The sequence below is a fragment of the Dendropsophus ebraccatus genome, chromosome 7 (assembly GCF_027789765.1).
Source record: "Dendropsophus ebraccatus isolate aDenEbr1 chromosome 7, aDenEbr1.pat, whole genome shotgun sequence".
In the NCBI taxonomy this organism is placed as follows: domain Eukaryota; kingdom Metazoa; phylum Chordata; class Amphibia; order Anura; family Hylidae; genus Dendropsophus; species Dendropsophus ebraccatus.
The window spans coordinates 26,925,800-26,942,010 of record NC_091460.1 but is presented as its reverse complement, the minus strand read 5'-3'; the positions used below and the strand labels follow the sequence as shown (position 1 = coordinate 26,942,010).

The window sequence follows — 16,211 nt, the reverse complement described above, 5'->3', positions numbered from 1 at the left end:
CAGGTATGTGATACTGTAGTAGTAGACAGGGGAGCCAATGTTTCATTAATGTTGATATAGCAGAGCAAGGTATGGATACAGTAGCACTAGTAAGATAAGCCAGTGTTCAGTAATGGTGGGAAAGTAGAGCTTAGTATGTACATTAGTACCACAGCAGTAGTTAGATGATTCAGTGTTCAGTAATGGTGGTGTAGCAGAGCTGGGTACGGGGGCGTAGCTAGGTTTCATGGGGCTTCCCTCCCCTACGCACAACACAAAGCACTGCATATATATATGGTGCACTGATAACCCCTGACCTCTGCACATAGCTCTGCCAATTTCCCTTTCCTACTTGATTGTGCAGCTGGAGAAAAGAGGTCAGGGGTTATCAGAGCAGTGAAGCAGAGATCCCTGTCTTCTGCTTGTTAACCCTTTCTTTGTGTTGCAGCATGTAAGTAAACATTGCGTCACTTACACACTGCAGTACATGAGGGGTTAAGCAGAAGGACATAACGCTCTTACCTTCTCCCCTGGGCCCCCTCCTGCACGGGCCCAATAGCAACTGCCTACGCTGCCTCTATGGTAGCTACCCACTGGCTGTGTATGTGATAAAGACATAGCAGTAGTCAAATGAGCCATGGTTCAGTAATAGTGGTATAGTAGAGCCTGGCATGTAGTACAATAGCAGTAGTCAGATGATTCAGGGTTCAGTAATGGTGGTGTAGCAGAGCTGGGTATGTAATACAGTAGCAGTAGTGACATGAGCCAGGGTTCAGTAATGGCGATCTAACAGAACCAGGTATGCGATACAGTAACAGTAATCCGATAAGACAAGGTTCAGTAATAGTGATGTAGCAGATGTAATGCATTAGCAGTAGTCACATGAGCCAGAGTTCAGTAATGGTGGTGTAGCAGAGCCTTGTATGTGATACATTAGAAGTAGTCAGATTGATAAGGGTTCAGTATTGGTGATGTAGAGGAGTCAGGTATGAGGTGCAGTTGGGATCAAAGCCGAGGAAAAAATAAACATCTGAGAACAGTGGCCAGGCTGGTTGACAAAAAAAAAAAAAGACTCCAAATGAGTCAAAAAAGGTTACAGAGTGTAAGACAGCTTAACCTGAAAGGAGTAAAGGAAAAATGCTTGATAAAAGAAGAATAACTTTTGTCTGATAAGATATATTACAATATTTCTTATTCTCACTTGTACTGTTGATGTATGTAAAGTTTGTTGAAGTGACAATGCTTATTAAAACATGAGGCCATCACATAATCCTGAACCACTGGATACAAATGCTGATGGATTTCTTCAGCACAAACTTCACCCCTTGTTACACCCCAAATATTGCTGTTATTATATTCACTGCAGTCTGTGACTGACACATCATGTATATTGGAGGAGTCAGATAGCTAAGCATTTTTAGAGAAGATTTGGAAACCATGGGAACTGTCAGACATTGAGTGGAGGGATGACATTAACCCGTCCAATATAGATTCATATTCTATACAAAAATATTCAGATTCCTCCAAGTGTCAGATTATTTATTAGAGATGTGAAGCTGCTCAGCCATACAGCAGGCGAAAGGACGGACTACAGCCCAGGCCTTACAGTGTTCAGTTATCACTTGTCTGACAGTACCCAAGCCCTGATATCGTACCCAACCTCCATAGATAGATAGATAGATAGATAGATAGATAGACAGACAGACAGACAGATGATACATAGACAGATGATAAATAGACAGATAACACTGTATTAAGAGCCCCAATACATACGGTAGTTATCTTTTAACACTATTTCCACCATACAGTGATTACATATTGCCTCAAAACTGATCTTAACAAAACAGAAATATATCATCAATGATACCATTACATAATATTGCCACACCATGGCCACTATCACTGCAAACCCTATAGCAGAGTGCAGTTACATCCAGTGACTCACAAGGGGCGTCTTCTCTGATCAGTCTGTCACTTTTTCTCTTTTTCTCCATCCAGCGTGGGCTGCAAATCCAGGCTTCAGTTCTCTGTCTAGAATTTGCCAGATAAACATTTTAGGCTCCAACACATACAGCAGTTAGGACCCCTGTACTCCTATATAGTAGTTACACCCCTCTGTGCCCCCATAGTTTTGAGGTGTCCCTGTGCCCCCACTTAATAATAAGGTAGGCTCTGTGCTCCAGTATAGTAGTAAGGTATGTAGACACCTCTGTGCAGTCTCATATAGAATCAGGCCCCTCTGTGTAACCCAATGTAGTTTAGAGTGCTGCCCCCAGTAGTATATAGACCCCTTGTGCGCTGCCTCTAGTAGTATATACCCCTTATGCGCTGCCCCCAGTAGTATATACCCCTTGTGTGCTGCCCCAGTAGTATATACCACTTGTGTGCTGCCTCAGTAGTATATACCTCTTGCGTGCTGCTCCCAGTAGTATATACTCCTTGTGTGTTGCCCCCAGTAGTATATATGCCTTGTGTGCTGCCCCCAGTAGTATACACCCCTTGTGTGCTGCCCCCAGTAGTATATAGACCCCCTGTGTGCTGCCCCATAAGTATATAGCCCCCTGTGTGTTTCCCCAGTTATATAAACCCCTGTGTGACCCCCAGTTAGACCCCCTGTGTGCTGCTCCAGTTATATAGACCACCTGTGTGCTTCCCTAGTTATTTAGAACCTCTGTGTTCTGCCCCCAGTTATCTAGACACTCTGTGTGCTCCCCGAAGTATATATAGCCTCCCTGTAAGCTTCCCCAGTTATATATAGACCCGTGTGCTAATCCAGCTATATACGGACCCCCTGTGTGCTCCCCCAGTTATACAGACCCCTGTGTGCTGCCCCACTTGTATATAGAACCCCGTGTGCTCCCCTACTTGTATATAGACCCGCCTTGTGTGCTCCCCCACTTGCATATAGACCCCCTGTCCCCCACGTTATATAGACATCCTGTGTGCTCCTCCTACAGCATATAACAAAAAAAAACTTGCATACTCACCAGGGAGGGAGCAAATTGCTCTTGCTCTGTCAGTGCTGCTGTATGTAACTATGAGCTCGTTACGGACGCTCATAGTCACAGTTCAGAGCACAGCAGCGAGCAGGGGGGCACTGCAGGGGTCGCCATAGATGAGTAATTAGATTAATTACTTACCCTTCCTGATGGCAACCCCCCCTGACAGGCTGTCAGCTGGAGCCCTGTGCAACCGCACTGGTCTCACACAGCAAAGATCGACCTGCTTGGGGGGCCCCTTTAACCGATGGGCCTGGTTCAGATGCACCATTTGTCCTTTGGTTAAAGCGGCCCTGTCTTCTGTATGTCCTGCAGGAAGTGGTGTATTATTTCCAGTCTGACACAGTGCTCTCTGCTGCCACCTCTGTCCATGTCAGGAATTGTCCAGAGCAGGAGCAAATCCCCATAGAAAAGCTCTGGACAATTCCTGACATGGACAGAGGTGGCAGCACAGTTCTGTGTCAGACTGGAAAGAATACACCAATTCCTGCAGGACTTACAGCAGCTGTTAAGTACTGAAATACTTGAAATGTTTATATAAAAGTAAAATATAAATCTATAAAACTTTCTGACACTAGTTTATTGGGGGGGGGGGGGGGGGGGGGGGGAGTCACCAGAGTACACCTTTAAGGATGTCAGTTTTACTTTCAATACAATTTACATTTAATACAATTTTGTGACAGGCTAGTTAAACCTTCAGCAGGCTGCAATGCACATCACAACAACTGGGTAGCCACACATAGACACCCACTTATCATAGATGTCTCCCAATAGAGAAGGTGAAAACCAAGTGATCACTCATTTCTTAGTCTCAACTGACCTAAGGGAAAGGTAAGGATGGCCACATCAGTAGAAAGAAACAGAAAGGGCTAACGTAATGATAAAGGAATGCCTTTCAATGCCATCCAGCTATAGAAGCCTCCTCCGAGCTTTCTGGGCTCACACATGGATATAACACAAAATGAATCAGAAGCTTCTTTCACACTTTACATACATTTAATCCCTTAGTTCAGTGACAGCAAATGGAATAGGGAGCAGATAAAACAGAACATTTTGGATTGTGCCTTTACCACCTATAAATGATAATGTATATAATGTTATAACTCTGTCTCAGGGAGCATAGTATTGGATTCAGGGAAATTTTAATAACATCTTTAAAAAACTATTCTAAGTACATATGGCCTGACGGGTTTCTCCCCTCTTGAAGAGGACATGCTTTCTCACCAGGGCATCCATTAACTTGTAACTACTGCATAGGAGAGAAGCTACAACATGAGGTGGCCAATGGCTGTACAATGTTGGTGGTTGCTGCACTACAACATCAAGCAGCCACTGCATAGGGCATGGTTGCTAGTTTATACATGCACCTGCAACAAAACCTGCCCCCTTCAGGAGAAGAGAAAGCTTCCGGGCCGTATTGCCACAGAGATTACGTCATTTAAAGGGGTTATCCTGTTCTTTAGATTTCTTGCCCCGCTAGAATACATAGTAATATTAGATCCCACCAGCTCCTAGGAGCGTTGTTTCCCCATCATTGTTTGTACAGCTCTGTATAGCTCTAGACTGAGGCTGTTCCTGGTATTACGGCTCACTCCTCTTCATTTCACTATGATGAAGCTGGAGCGAACTGTAATACTGAGCATAGCTGCTACTAAATGTAAGGAGCTGAGCCTGGGAAACAAAGGGAAGGAGACGCTCTCTGAAACACTGAGGTTCCTTCAGGCATCTGAAATGCAGGGATGATGCATCAGACACTCTGTGATCTAATATTGATGACCCATCCTGGGGTTATAGCATCAATCCTACACAACCAGAAAAAACATTAATCGTCACTAATGTCCTAAAGGGGTATAATGGGGAAGGCGACTAAATAGACAGATATACAGTAGGTAAATAGGAGATATAATATAGATAGATAGATAGATAGATAGATGGGAGATAGATAGATAGATAGATAGATAGATAGATAGATAGATAGATAGATAGGAGATAGATAGATAGATAGATAGATAGATAGATAGATAGATAGATACATAAGAGATAGATAGATAGATAGATAGATAGATAGATAAGAGATAGATAGATAGATAGATAGATAGATAGATAGATAGATAAGTATTTATTCCTCTTTGCACTTTTTGACTTGTTTGCTGTGCTGCACTATCATGGAATAAAACACTTTTGAATTTCCAACCTACCTGGAGTGCTGTGGGCGATCATTTTTTATATACTTGGAAGTCTTGGTCAAGACCACCTGCTGGCACCCTCCCAAATCAGTCGTGCTGCTCTAGCTACATTCATTCTAGATAGATAGATAGATAGATAGATAGATAGATAGATAGATAGATAGGAGATAGATAGATAGATAGATAGATAGATAGGATAGATAGATAGATAGATAGGAGATAGATAGATAGATAGATAGATAGATAGATAGATAGGAGATAGATAGATAGATAGATAGATAGATAGATAGATAGATAGATAGGAGATAGATAGATAGATAGATAGATAGATAGATAGGAGATAGATAGATAGATAGATAGATAGATAGATAGGAGATAGATAGATAGATAGATAGATAGATAGATAGATAGATAGATAGATAGATAGATAAGTATTTATTCCTCTTTGCCTATACATCACCTCCATCCTCCGCAGCCTTATCTCTCACATACAGTATTGCAGTTTACCTAGTGTATCAGTAATTTTTGGACTGTATGAAATCCACCCACATAAACATGAGAAGATACAACCTCGGAGCAGATGTTCTCCATTGTCAGCTGTGATCCCTGGACCCCAGTGATGCGAGGCAGCGTAGAAATACACAGACAGATGGGCAGATATTACACTCTATACTGAGTTTATTAGATTCGCACCTTGGAGTTTAGGTTCCTCCGTTGTGTGTGTGGATATCAGAGCCACAAATATAAATATAATAACATTACAACAATGAGATTATAAATATATCACCGATATCATGGGTAAGAGTGGTAAGTATTAGTGTTACATAAATGAGCAGTACTTTATGGTGCAGAAAGATTAATCTCTGATGGTTAGAGTACTGGCTTGGTATGTTCCGGTATGAGACCGCTGCAGAAGGAGGCTCGGTCCACACACCGCCATTTTTTGGCCGTTCAACAGATGTCTTTTTGAACGGCCATCATGACGAGGCCGAATAACATTGGCCTCAAAATAATGGACATAGAACAGCCAAAAAATGATGGATGGATGGAAGGATATATAGAAGGAAACATGAAGTAACGATAATTATAATAATAATTACAACACTTACAATACTACTAATAACACTTATAATAATACTTGGAATAATCCTGCGCTCTCACCGATCACCTTGATATCCTCATTGCTCTATAATTATTTGCTTTGTGCTATTTTAAGTGCTGCTGTATACAGGAGCCTGTAATTTACTTTTATAAAAAAAAAAAAAAAAAATTCCAGTCTTCCGGTACATATCAGCTGCTGTATGTCCTGCAGGAAGTGATGCATTCTTTCCAGTCTGGCACAGGGCTCTCTGCTGACACCTCTGTCCATGTCAGGAACTGTCCACAGCAGCAGCAAATCCCCATAGAAAACCTCTCCTGTTCTCTAGACTGGAAGTAATACACCACTTTCTGCAGGACATACAGGAGCTAATAAGTACTGGAAGACTAGAGATTTTTTTAATAGAAGTAAATTACAAATCTCTGGCACCAGTTGAGTTGAAAGAAAACATTTGTGGTGAGCTACCCCTTTAAAGGGGTACTCCAGCGGGGGGGCTAATTTGGGATCTGGCCAGGGAGGAGGTGGCTGAGAGAAAAGACGTCCACTCACCTCCCCGGATCCAGCGGCGGGTCCCGTATCGCGGCGCTGCGGTCCCCGGCCGCTTCCCATGTCTGACGCGGGCTCGAGACGGGACGTCTCAAGTCCGCTCAGCCAGTCAGTGATAGAGGCGGGATCCATTTCAAGTCCGCTCAGATCCCGCCTCTGTCACTGACTGGACTTGAGACATCACCTCTCGAACCCACGTCAAACACCAGGAAGCGGCCGGGAACCGGGGACCGGAGCGCCGCGATACGGGACCCTCCCCTGGATCCGTGGAGGTGAGTGGATGTCTTTTCTCTCAGCCACCTCCTCCCTGGCCAGATCCCAAATAGCCCCCCGGCTGGAGTACCCCTTTAAGACCCCCTTTCCTGGGTCTTATAATGGTTATATCTTTGATGCCCTCCGGAGCGGCGCTCCACCACATACAAGGGGATACTCTTTATTTGTAATAATACAATTCCATCTCTCCTGCTCGCCTTGGTGTTTGAGTTGTCACAGTCCATCTTTCACCACTTCTAATGGATTCCGTGATGCAGAGTAAAGTCAGGTCACCATTTACTTTGTTGCTGTGAAATTATCATTTTTCTGGCTAATGATAATTCTGCTCTATATATAATCTACAGGGAATACAAGACAGCAATAGAAAATACAGGCAGGTGAGAAAGGTGGCGGCTCTGTTATATGACCTAGAATGTCTTGTTCTAGCTAGCATGTTACAGCGCCTATTATTCCCTATACATAATTCTGCTGGTTGCTATTGGAAGTAATTGACTGCTTATTAACAAAGGACTGAAATCAGATGATACATCGTATAGATGCTCTTCCCACAGCTATTGCTGTGTAATGTGAGCTCAGAAATTCAGCAAATGGTTATCCAGGGCTCCAGGAGTAGAAAAAACGCAGCTACTTTTTTGTGACAGCACCACCCCTTTCCTGGGTGTGGTACTACAATTCATCTCCATTTATTTAAATGGAACGGAGATTAACAACCCCACACCCAAATTGAGGAAAAGAGTAGCGCCTTTTCTAGAACAAAGCCACCATGTGGGCCTGGACTATATAGGGACTGTACAGCATAGGGGCCTGTATAGGTATAGGGACTGCTCCATGGGGGGGGGGGCTATACTATATGGGGAATGCTACAAAGGGGGCCTATACTATTTGGGGACTGCACAGAATAGGGGCCTGTACTATATGGGAACTGCACTACATAGAGGCCCGTACTATATGGGGACTGCCCAGCACGGGGGCTATATTAGGATTGAACAAGGTGGGTATACTTTATGGGTTGTTCTGCTCGGGGAGCCTATATTATATGGAGATTGCTGCACAGAGGGGGCCTAATACTATATGGGAACTACTGCATGGGGGCTTTACTATGTGTGAACTGCTGCACAAGTGGGGGCTATACTATGTGGGGACTGCACAGCTTGGGGGATATACTGTATGGGAACTGCTGCACAGAGGGACCTTTACGATGTAGAGACTGCTGCACCCGGAGGCCCATACAATACGGTGACTGCTGAACGGGGAGAGGGGGGGGTGGTTGTACTATATAGGGACTTCTACACAGGGGGCCTATACTGTATGGGGACTGCTGCGGGAGGGGGTTAATACTGCTGAAGACGGGGTCTATACTGTATGGGGACTGATTCACAGGGGAAGTCTGCTACTGCATAGGGACTGCACAGAGGGGGCCTTTACTATATACGGACCTTACTACTTTATAGGAGCACAAAACATATCTAATTATGTGGGGGCATGGGAAAGCAAATTAGGCACAGGCTACCATCAACCCCAAGGCCAGCCCTGGATGTACGTATAGCAATATAGAGAATTATTAATATTTCTGCACTACATTACCCCCAGGGATATTTCCTTTCCACAGTCTGACAGTCACTCTGCCAATATGAGTCCCCCCCCCCCCTTTTTGCCGGAGGGGTTTTACTTCCTTTATAGTTAGAGGAACATGACAAAGTCTTTTTGTGCCTATTTAGGCCGTCACTTTATTTTCACATGTGCAGATTGTGCCTCCTTGTATCCCTGTTTATTCCTTTATACCGAACATGTATTTATTTGTGGCTGAAATATAGGACTTGACATAGTATTACATCTATCCCCAACTATATAAATAACACTGCCATAGCCGGATCTGTGTCACCGCTCCACTTAATATGGAAATGTCGAGTGTCCTTTGTCATCTCTTTTATATTCCTGATATTCTTTCCTCCATACCCTTCATTGACACTACATTTATCATATCTCTGTAACTTCTTATGGAGAAAACTGGTAAAATATGTATACGGATTCCATTGTGTCTGCCGCTCTTAACGGTTTTACTTGGATGCTAATGTACTGTATTGTTCTGGCTTGATGTAAAGAAGTGGAAAAAAATGTATTCACAGAAGAGTACAGAAGAAGAATGCAGAACATAGACAAAGCAAAGCGCACGATGCTGACTTTAAGGCTTTACAGCGCTAGTCTATTAAAGGGGTTGTATGGATTTAAAACAATATGGCTGCTTAATTCTAAAAGTGGCGCCACACTTGTCCACAGGCTGTGAGTAGTATTGCCACCTCAATTTATACCAGTAAGGCTTGACAGCAAGGACTCCACCATATCTACTGCAAAGGTGACCAAATATATGAGTGACAAACCCACCAACTTTGGTGGTTTTAGCCAGCTAACTAATGTGTCTATCGAGGCCTCTCGACTTCCTATCAATGATGGTGGAAGAGAAAAAGATCGGACACATTGGATTTCAGTTGCTTGACCTTATTGTTCTTAAAGACATAAGTTGTTACCAGGAGAGTCTGGCAGTGACTTATTATGTCTCCTCTTCGCACTAAAGATGTGTGAACATGTGTATGGTTGGATTGAGAGTCATGAGGTTTTCCATGAGATCCACCAGAGGTTACTTTTCCTGTAACCTGATCTATCAGTGCTATAACATAAAGATGTAACTTGAAGCACTTGGGTCCCTGTGCTAAATCTGTGCAAGGGTCCCCCTGCCTATCAATCTGCTATGTATGATATTGGTGTCTTCTTATGTGTAGGGGCCTTCCGGTCCAAATGTCACTGTTAGCAATACACCCCTTTAGCTTTGATAAACATATAAACGTGTAACACTATGTATAACTGGAGATTAGGCCAGTATGAGTTCACACCATTTTTTAGTTATACATTAGTAATGCAGGGAATCTGTCACTAGGTTCCTAGTGCTGTAAGTTAGGGCAGCATTATCTAGTGACAGAAAAGCTGCACAGATCGGTGTATTACTTACATCATTCTATTTAGCCGTTCTCCCAATATGCAGGAGAATAGGATTCTGGCCACACCCCTCCCCCCGCCCTCTAGCTGCTGATTGACAGGTGACTGCCTATACACAGCATGGAAAGATAACTGCCAATCAGCAGCTGGTGGGCAGAGTTTGCTGGTTCTGATAAATATCCAGGACCACTGGGCTCATGCACATAATGGAGAGGACTACTTATTGTCCATGTTATTCAGAAGGATATCTCTGGATTGGCTGCACAGAACTATGTAAGTCATACATCTTTCTGTTCAGTTTCTCTGTCACTAGTTTATGTTTCTGTGAGATAGGACGCCATAAACCTACTGACAGAGTCTCTTTAAACATTAATGGCTAAAGGTGGCCATCTATTGATAATGGCGGCCGCAAATAATGGCCATGATCAATATTTGCAGCCTTTATTATCAATAGATGGCTGCCTTTTCCCGATACAATTCCATAGTGGGAGCACGTTGTGGGAAAGGGAATGTTTACACACGTTTGAAATGAAGACCGTTTTATTGGATGGCCATCATCTAACAACAAATTACCACGCATATATATATATATATATATATATATATATATATATATATATATATGTGTGTGCATGCACATGTATCTGTAGATAGTATATCTGTAAGTATGTGTGTGCATGCACATGTATCTGTAGATAGTATATCTGTAAGTATGTGTGTGCATGCACATGTATCTGTAGATAGTGTATCTGTAGTAAGTGTATCTGTAGGTATGTGTATGCATGTATTTTTCTCTTCATATGAACACTATGGCGCCATGACTTGTTAGTACCTTAAAATAACATGGAACATGAGGTTTGTTACTGCTTTGTCAGTAATACAAAAAAAGAAAAAATCATTGATAACCACCCACCCGAATCTATGCTGTGCAATAGAATAATCCCCAAACTGCATGGAGTTGATTATGTGGGAACACTCCCCCAATCGGAGCCTTATAAGCATTATCAGCCACTGCGGTGCGGTTGCATATTTTCTCATTTCCCTCTGCATTCCTTCTGCGATGGCATTTTTATTAGTTTAATCCCTTTGAACCAAGACTTGGGGAAAATCACATTAATTTGCGGATTTAGGCTGGGTCCTCAGCCAGTATAATACATTTCACTGTTTGTATACTGCTGTGGTTTCTTGATATACTAAATGCACCATCACAAATCTGTTGGCTGAAAGCTCAGAGACAAGGCGGCGAACCGCACAGAAATATGACGTCTATCCGTAATAAATTGCCTACGGTCCCACCGCTTGATAGATCTGAAAGCTGCATTTTTATGGTCAGTATATATGTCTTGCGTTGGCCGGAGATGCCCTGGTTTAATTTCTGCTTTCTGCTTTGATATTTGAGATTAATTAAATGATGCATGTTCTGTTTTCTCCTTTATACGTTTTATGGCGTCCACATAAAAGCCGCCATTTAGAACGGCTGACATCATATTCGCTGCATTGCTGCTTGTATTCTGTATACAGAGGTGAAGTCATGCATTGCTATATTCACACTCTCTCCTTAAATTATAGATAGAGTGTATAAACCGTGGCTTAAAGGGGTACTCCAGAGAATTTTTTTTTCTTTCAAATCAACTGGTTTCGTAAAGTTATATAGAATTGTAATTTACTTCTATTCAAAAATCTCAAGTCTTACAAGACTTATCAGCTGCTTTAAGTCCTGCAGGAAGTGGTGTATTTTCTCCAGTCTGACACAGTGCTCTCTGCCGCCACCTCTGTCCATGTCAGGAACTGTCCAGAGCAGTAGAAAATCCCCATAGAAAACCTTTCCTGTTCATAACAGTTCCTGACATAGACAGAGGTGGCAGCAGAGAGCACTGTGTCAGACTGGAGAGAATACACCACTTCCTGCAGGACTTACAGCAGTTGATAAGTATAGGAAGACTTTAGATTTTTTAATAAAAGCAAATTACAAATCTGCATGACTCACTGTAATAAACCTAGTGCATTTGTAGACCGTAGATCATGTGGAGTCTCGAAACACGGGACTAGCCAGATATCCCTCCAGGGAAGGACCTGGCCAAGGGGTGGCTCCTATAAGGAGGCAACCAAAACCAGCAAAAGTCACTATCCAACTCAATTTACAAATCTAAGGATATGACAAAGGAAATACTAAAGCCAGACATCTAACTTTACACTGTTAAAGAACATATCGTCCACAAAGGGGAAAGGAAAGCCTTATGACCTAATCTATCTTTTTCTACTTTTTACTATTGCCAGCTCACTTATGGTAAACTGGGGACAGGGTATCCCGGTTGGACCCAGGCTGGTCTAACCCTTCTGATCTTACGTCCATTAATGATGATGTTGCAATTCTTTCTCCTAACCGATGACCATGTGTTGTAGATAGAGGTCTACTCCAGTGGAGATACAGCTCGAAATGACGCCTTTGTGTTTTTTTTCTTGCAGTTGGACAGCGCCACCTCCCTTATTCAAGCCGCCAAAAATCTGATGAACGCCGTGGTGCTCACCGTGAAGGCCTCTTACGTAGCCTCAACCAAGTACCAGAAGGTCTACGGCACAGCAGCCGTAAACTCCCCCGTTGTATCTTGGAAGATGAAGGCTCCCGAGAAGAAGCCACTAGTAAAAAGAGAAAAACCAGAAGAATACCAGACCCGAGTAAGGAGAGGATCCCAAAAGAAGCACATCTCACCGGTTCAGGCTCTAAGTGAATTTAAAGCAATGGATTCATTCTAGAACTCTAGGCTTTACTAACAGGATATATTTTTTTTTCTTTTTAAAGAAGTCATTTTGTATGCTTACCTGCCGACTTGTATGCGTCCGGCATGAACTAAACCTTAGCAGTGTCCGTTTGCATGCAACCCCAGATTTTATTGGAGTAAAGATTCATAATAAAGCAAGTCCATCGAACGCTGGTAAAAAATATAACTTGTATTTTTGCCCTTCTCCAGCCCCTTTTAAGTTTTTAGATCCGGACAAGCATTCAGCCAATGGAGGACTCAAAAAAATGTTAAAAAAATTCAAAGATGGTAAAATGCATGCAGGAACCATTAGGTTGGCAGGTATCTTAGGTAGGAAATGATGGACTTCCGGTAGATCATTCAGCTTGTAATGCTTTTGTTTAGTGCAATCTATGCCTAGCCAATATGCCTAACTGTGTGGCCCAGATGATAAGCTTACATCCTTGTGATAGTATGTGGCTTCTTTAAGTATCAATTAATAACCTTAACCTAAGGCTTATCACCTCTTATTGTGTATTCTGTTCTCTATGTTACAAAGTGTTATTTAATATGTTACTAATAGGTCCCCCAAATTGATAACCTAACAGCTAGCTAAGTCTATGTGTTGGTGTGTGTGAAGCACATTGAGATGACATTTGGCCTATTTTATTAGTTTCGGCATTTGGACATGGACGCGGACCCGTACCCTACAAGCGGTGGTGGCATCCATTTTTTTTTTTTTTTTTTTTTTGCAGTCTTCGTGTCCAGTAGGAGCTTGAACCAACATAATAGGTCAATGTCACTAGTCTATAGGCTACTTGAATATTAGTTCTATAAGAAAATGGCTGCCACCAGGGTGTAGGTGGGGTGTCCATTTTTACACATCACTTTTGAAAACATAACAATGTGGCAGCTTAAAAGCAAAAATGTAGATGATCAGTAGCTTGGACTAGAGGTACAGACCATGGCTTTGTACCCAGTAACTCAATAAAGTCATTAATTCCTTCAAATCGACATGTCTTTTTGATGTTTTAGTCTTGTATGTCGTTGTTTATGGTGAATTTAGGTCTAACCTACCATACAGTATCTCCGGTATTATGGGAAAGTGCTAGACCAAATGGACAGGAATGACAGATAGAGGATGATACTGGCTCATTTTTCTAGATCCTTTTTATTTTTCTAGGTCATATGAATTCTTGTTTCGATGGTCCTGATGGTTCAAATAGTTCTATTGTCTACACAGTCCTTGGGATGCTACACTATTATAGTTGAAGGGGTTGTGTCAGTATATATTTTCTTTTTTAAAAATGTCCCCAAGGTGTTGCCAGAATAAAAATAACCCATACTCGCCTGCCCTGATTCCCCGCTGCTGCCTCTCCAACAGTGCCTGGTTTATGGTCCTCTCTGCTTCTTCCTGCTTTGGATGACATTGCCACCCTACAGGGACTTAGTGTTTAGCCAGTGATTGGCCACAGCAGTGACCCACCTTAGCCAGTCATTGGCAGAGTGGTCAGGTCTTGCAGGGCCATCACAGCCAATAGCAGAAAAAAAACAGAGAGGATGGAGTTGATTTTAGAACAGCAGCAGTAGGGGATCAGGGCAGATGGGACTTCAAATATAAATATCATGATAGATTCCTGGACCACAATGAAAACCGTTACTTTGTTATGTGCCTTTGATTGTAATGGTGTAACTTTGGGTGGTTTGGCTTTCCTAAGGTATCAGGACACAGGTAAGACTACTGTCTCTGCACCAACTACAACAGTACGACTAAAAGACCTTAACATTCCATTGGGATTGGAAGACAGCATTTAGGAGACATAAAAACCTTCACTTCTTAATGTATTTTGCATAATAAATGTTATAAAGGTATTCTGCTCAAACATAACTTTTCATATGTTGCTGCCCATGGTTAGACTTACAATTCCTTCCATACTTGTTATTATCTATTCAGTCTCCTTCCCCCAGTTCTTAGCTGCTGCTTTCTACTAAAAACACAAAAATCTGTGCGTGAGCTTTTCTCGCCATCTCCCTTCTGAGACAGTTCATGAAAAAAAAGTCCCTGTCAGGCTGTATCTGCAACTTTTTAGCTTCTTTGTAATGATGGGAGGGTTAATCTGAGGTCAAGGTGCTGAAGAACTTACTGTGATTAAAGGTGTACTCCGGCGTGGGGGCATTTTTTTCCTGACACCGGGGGGGAGGTGGCTGAGGGAAACAACGTCCACTCACCTCCCTGGTTCCTGCGGCGGGTCGCGCATTGCGGCGCTCCAGTCCCTGTCCGCTTCCTCGGTGTCTGACGCGGGCCCGAGACGATACGTCTCAGGTCCGCTCAGCCAGTCAGTAGAAGAGGCGGGATCTGAGCAGACTTGAAACAGATCCCGCCTCCGGTCACTGATTGGCTGAGCGGACCTGAGACATCACGTCTCGGGGCCGCGTCAGACACCAGGAAGCGGCCGGGAACCGGGGACCAGAGCGATGCGATGCAGGACCCGCCGCTGGAACCGGGGAGGTGAGTGGACGTCGTTTCCCTCAGCCACCTCCTCCCCGGTGTCAGGAAAAAAATGCCCCCCACCGGACTACCCCTTTAACCCTCCCAGCATTACAAAGAAGCTACAAGGTTGCAGATAAGCCAGTCATGGACTTGTTTACATCAGCCGTCTCAGAAGGGAGGGGGGAGGAGGGGGAGACTGAGAGAAAAGTTCACACACAGATTTTTGTGTCTTCAGCAGAAAGCAGCAACTCAGAACTGGGGGAAGGAGACTGAATAGATAATAACAAGTATGAAAGGAATTGTTAGTCTCACCATGGGTTATGTTTGAGCGAAATACCCCGTTAAAGCATACTTCTCATTTAAAATAAATAAATAAACTTTTTATATGTCATAGAGACATACAGTATAAAAATTTTTTATTGACTATTCACACCCCGACTGGTCAGGAGAGCAAACTGGGAATGGGAACACACTTAGGATGTTCTCCTCTGCCTCTGTATCTCATGACCTGAATGACCTTGTAATGTAAATCTGTTGGCTAACTTCTTTTCCCACTGGTTCTATAACTGGTCAGGGTCTGAACACTCAGACCTCGATCGATAAAAACTTTTAACCTACGTGACCCTAGGACAGGTAGTGACAGGTATAATTTATGGACAAGAAGATAACTATTGTAACTACAGTATATAAATAAGGTTGCATCTATAACCCTATTGGAGTGCTGGACTTTGCATTTGTACTACAGTTGACCTAAGAGTGTCATGCGTTGGATGCACCATATGGAACACCTGTCCTGACTGATCCTGGATCTCACACTATTGCTAGCCATTTCGGCAGGGGTTAAATAGACTTGCTCATATGGATTTACAGTATGCTTATGCAATGAAGCCAACATTTTTTAAAAGTTGA

At 42.9% G+C, this 16,211-nt stretch overlaps 1 protein-coding gene across 14 annotated transcripts in view; it reads left to right on the top strand.

Annotated features, from left to right (window-relative positions):
- CTNNA2 (catenin alpha 2) overlaps positions 1 to 13,790 on the top strand; it is a 1,387,623-nt gene extending 1,373,833 nt beyond the window's left edge. For 12 of the 14 annotated variants that reach the window (XM_069977183.1, XM_069977185.1, XM_069977181.1 and 9 more), the window contains one exon: positions 12,540 to 13,790. In XM_069977183.1, coding sequence (XP_069833284.1) covers positions 12,540 to 12,827 — 288 coding nt within the window. In that variant the 3' untranslated portion in view covers positions 12,828 to 13,790. The remainder of the gene's footprint in view (positions 1 to 12,539) is intronic. The other 2 variants (XM_069977187.1, XM_069977186.1) reach the window with 1 other exon arrangement.
- Positions 13,791 to 16,211: the final 2,421 nt, after the last annotated feature.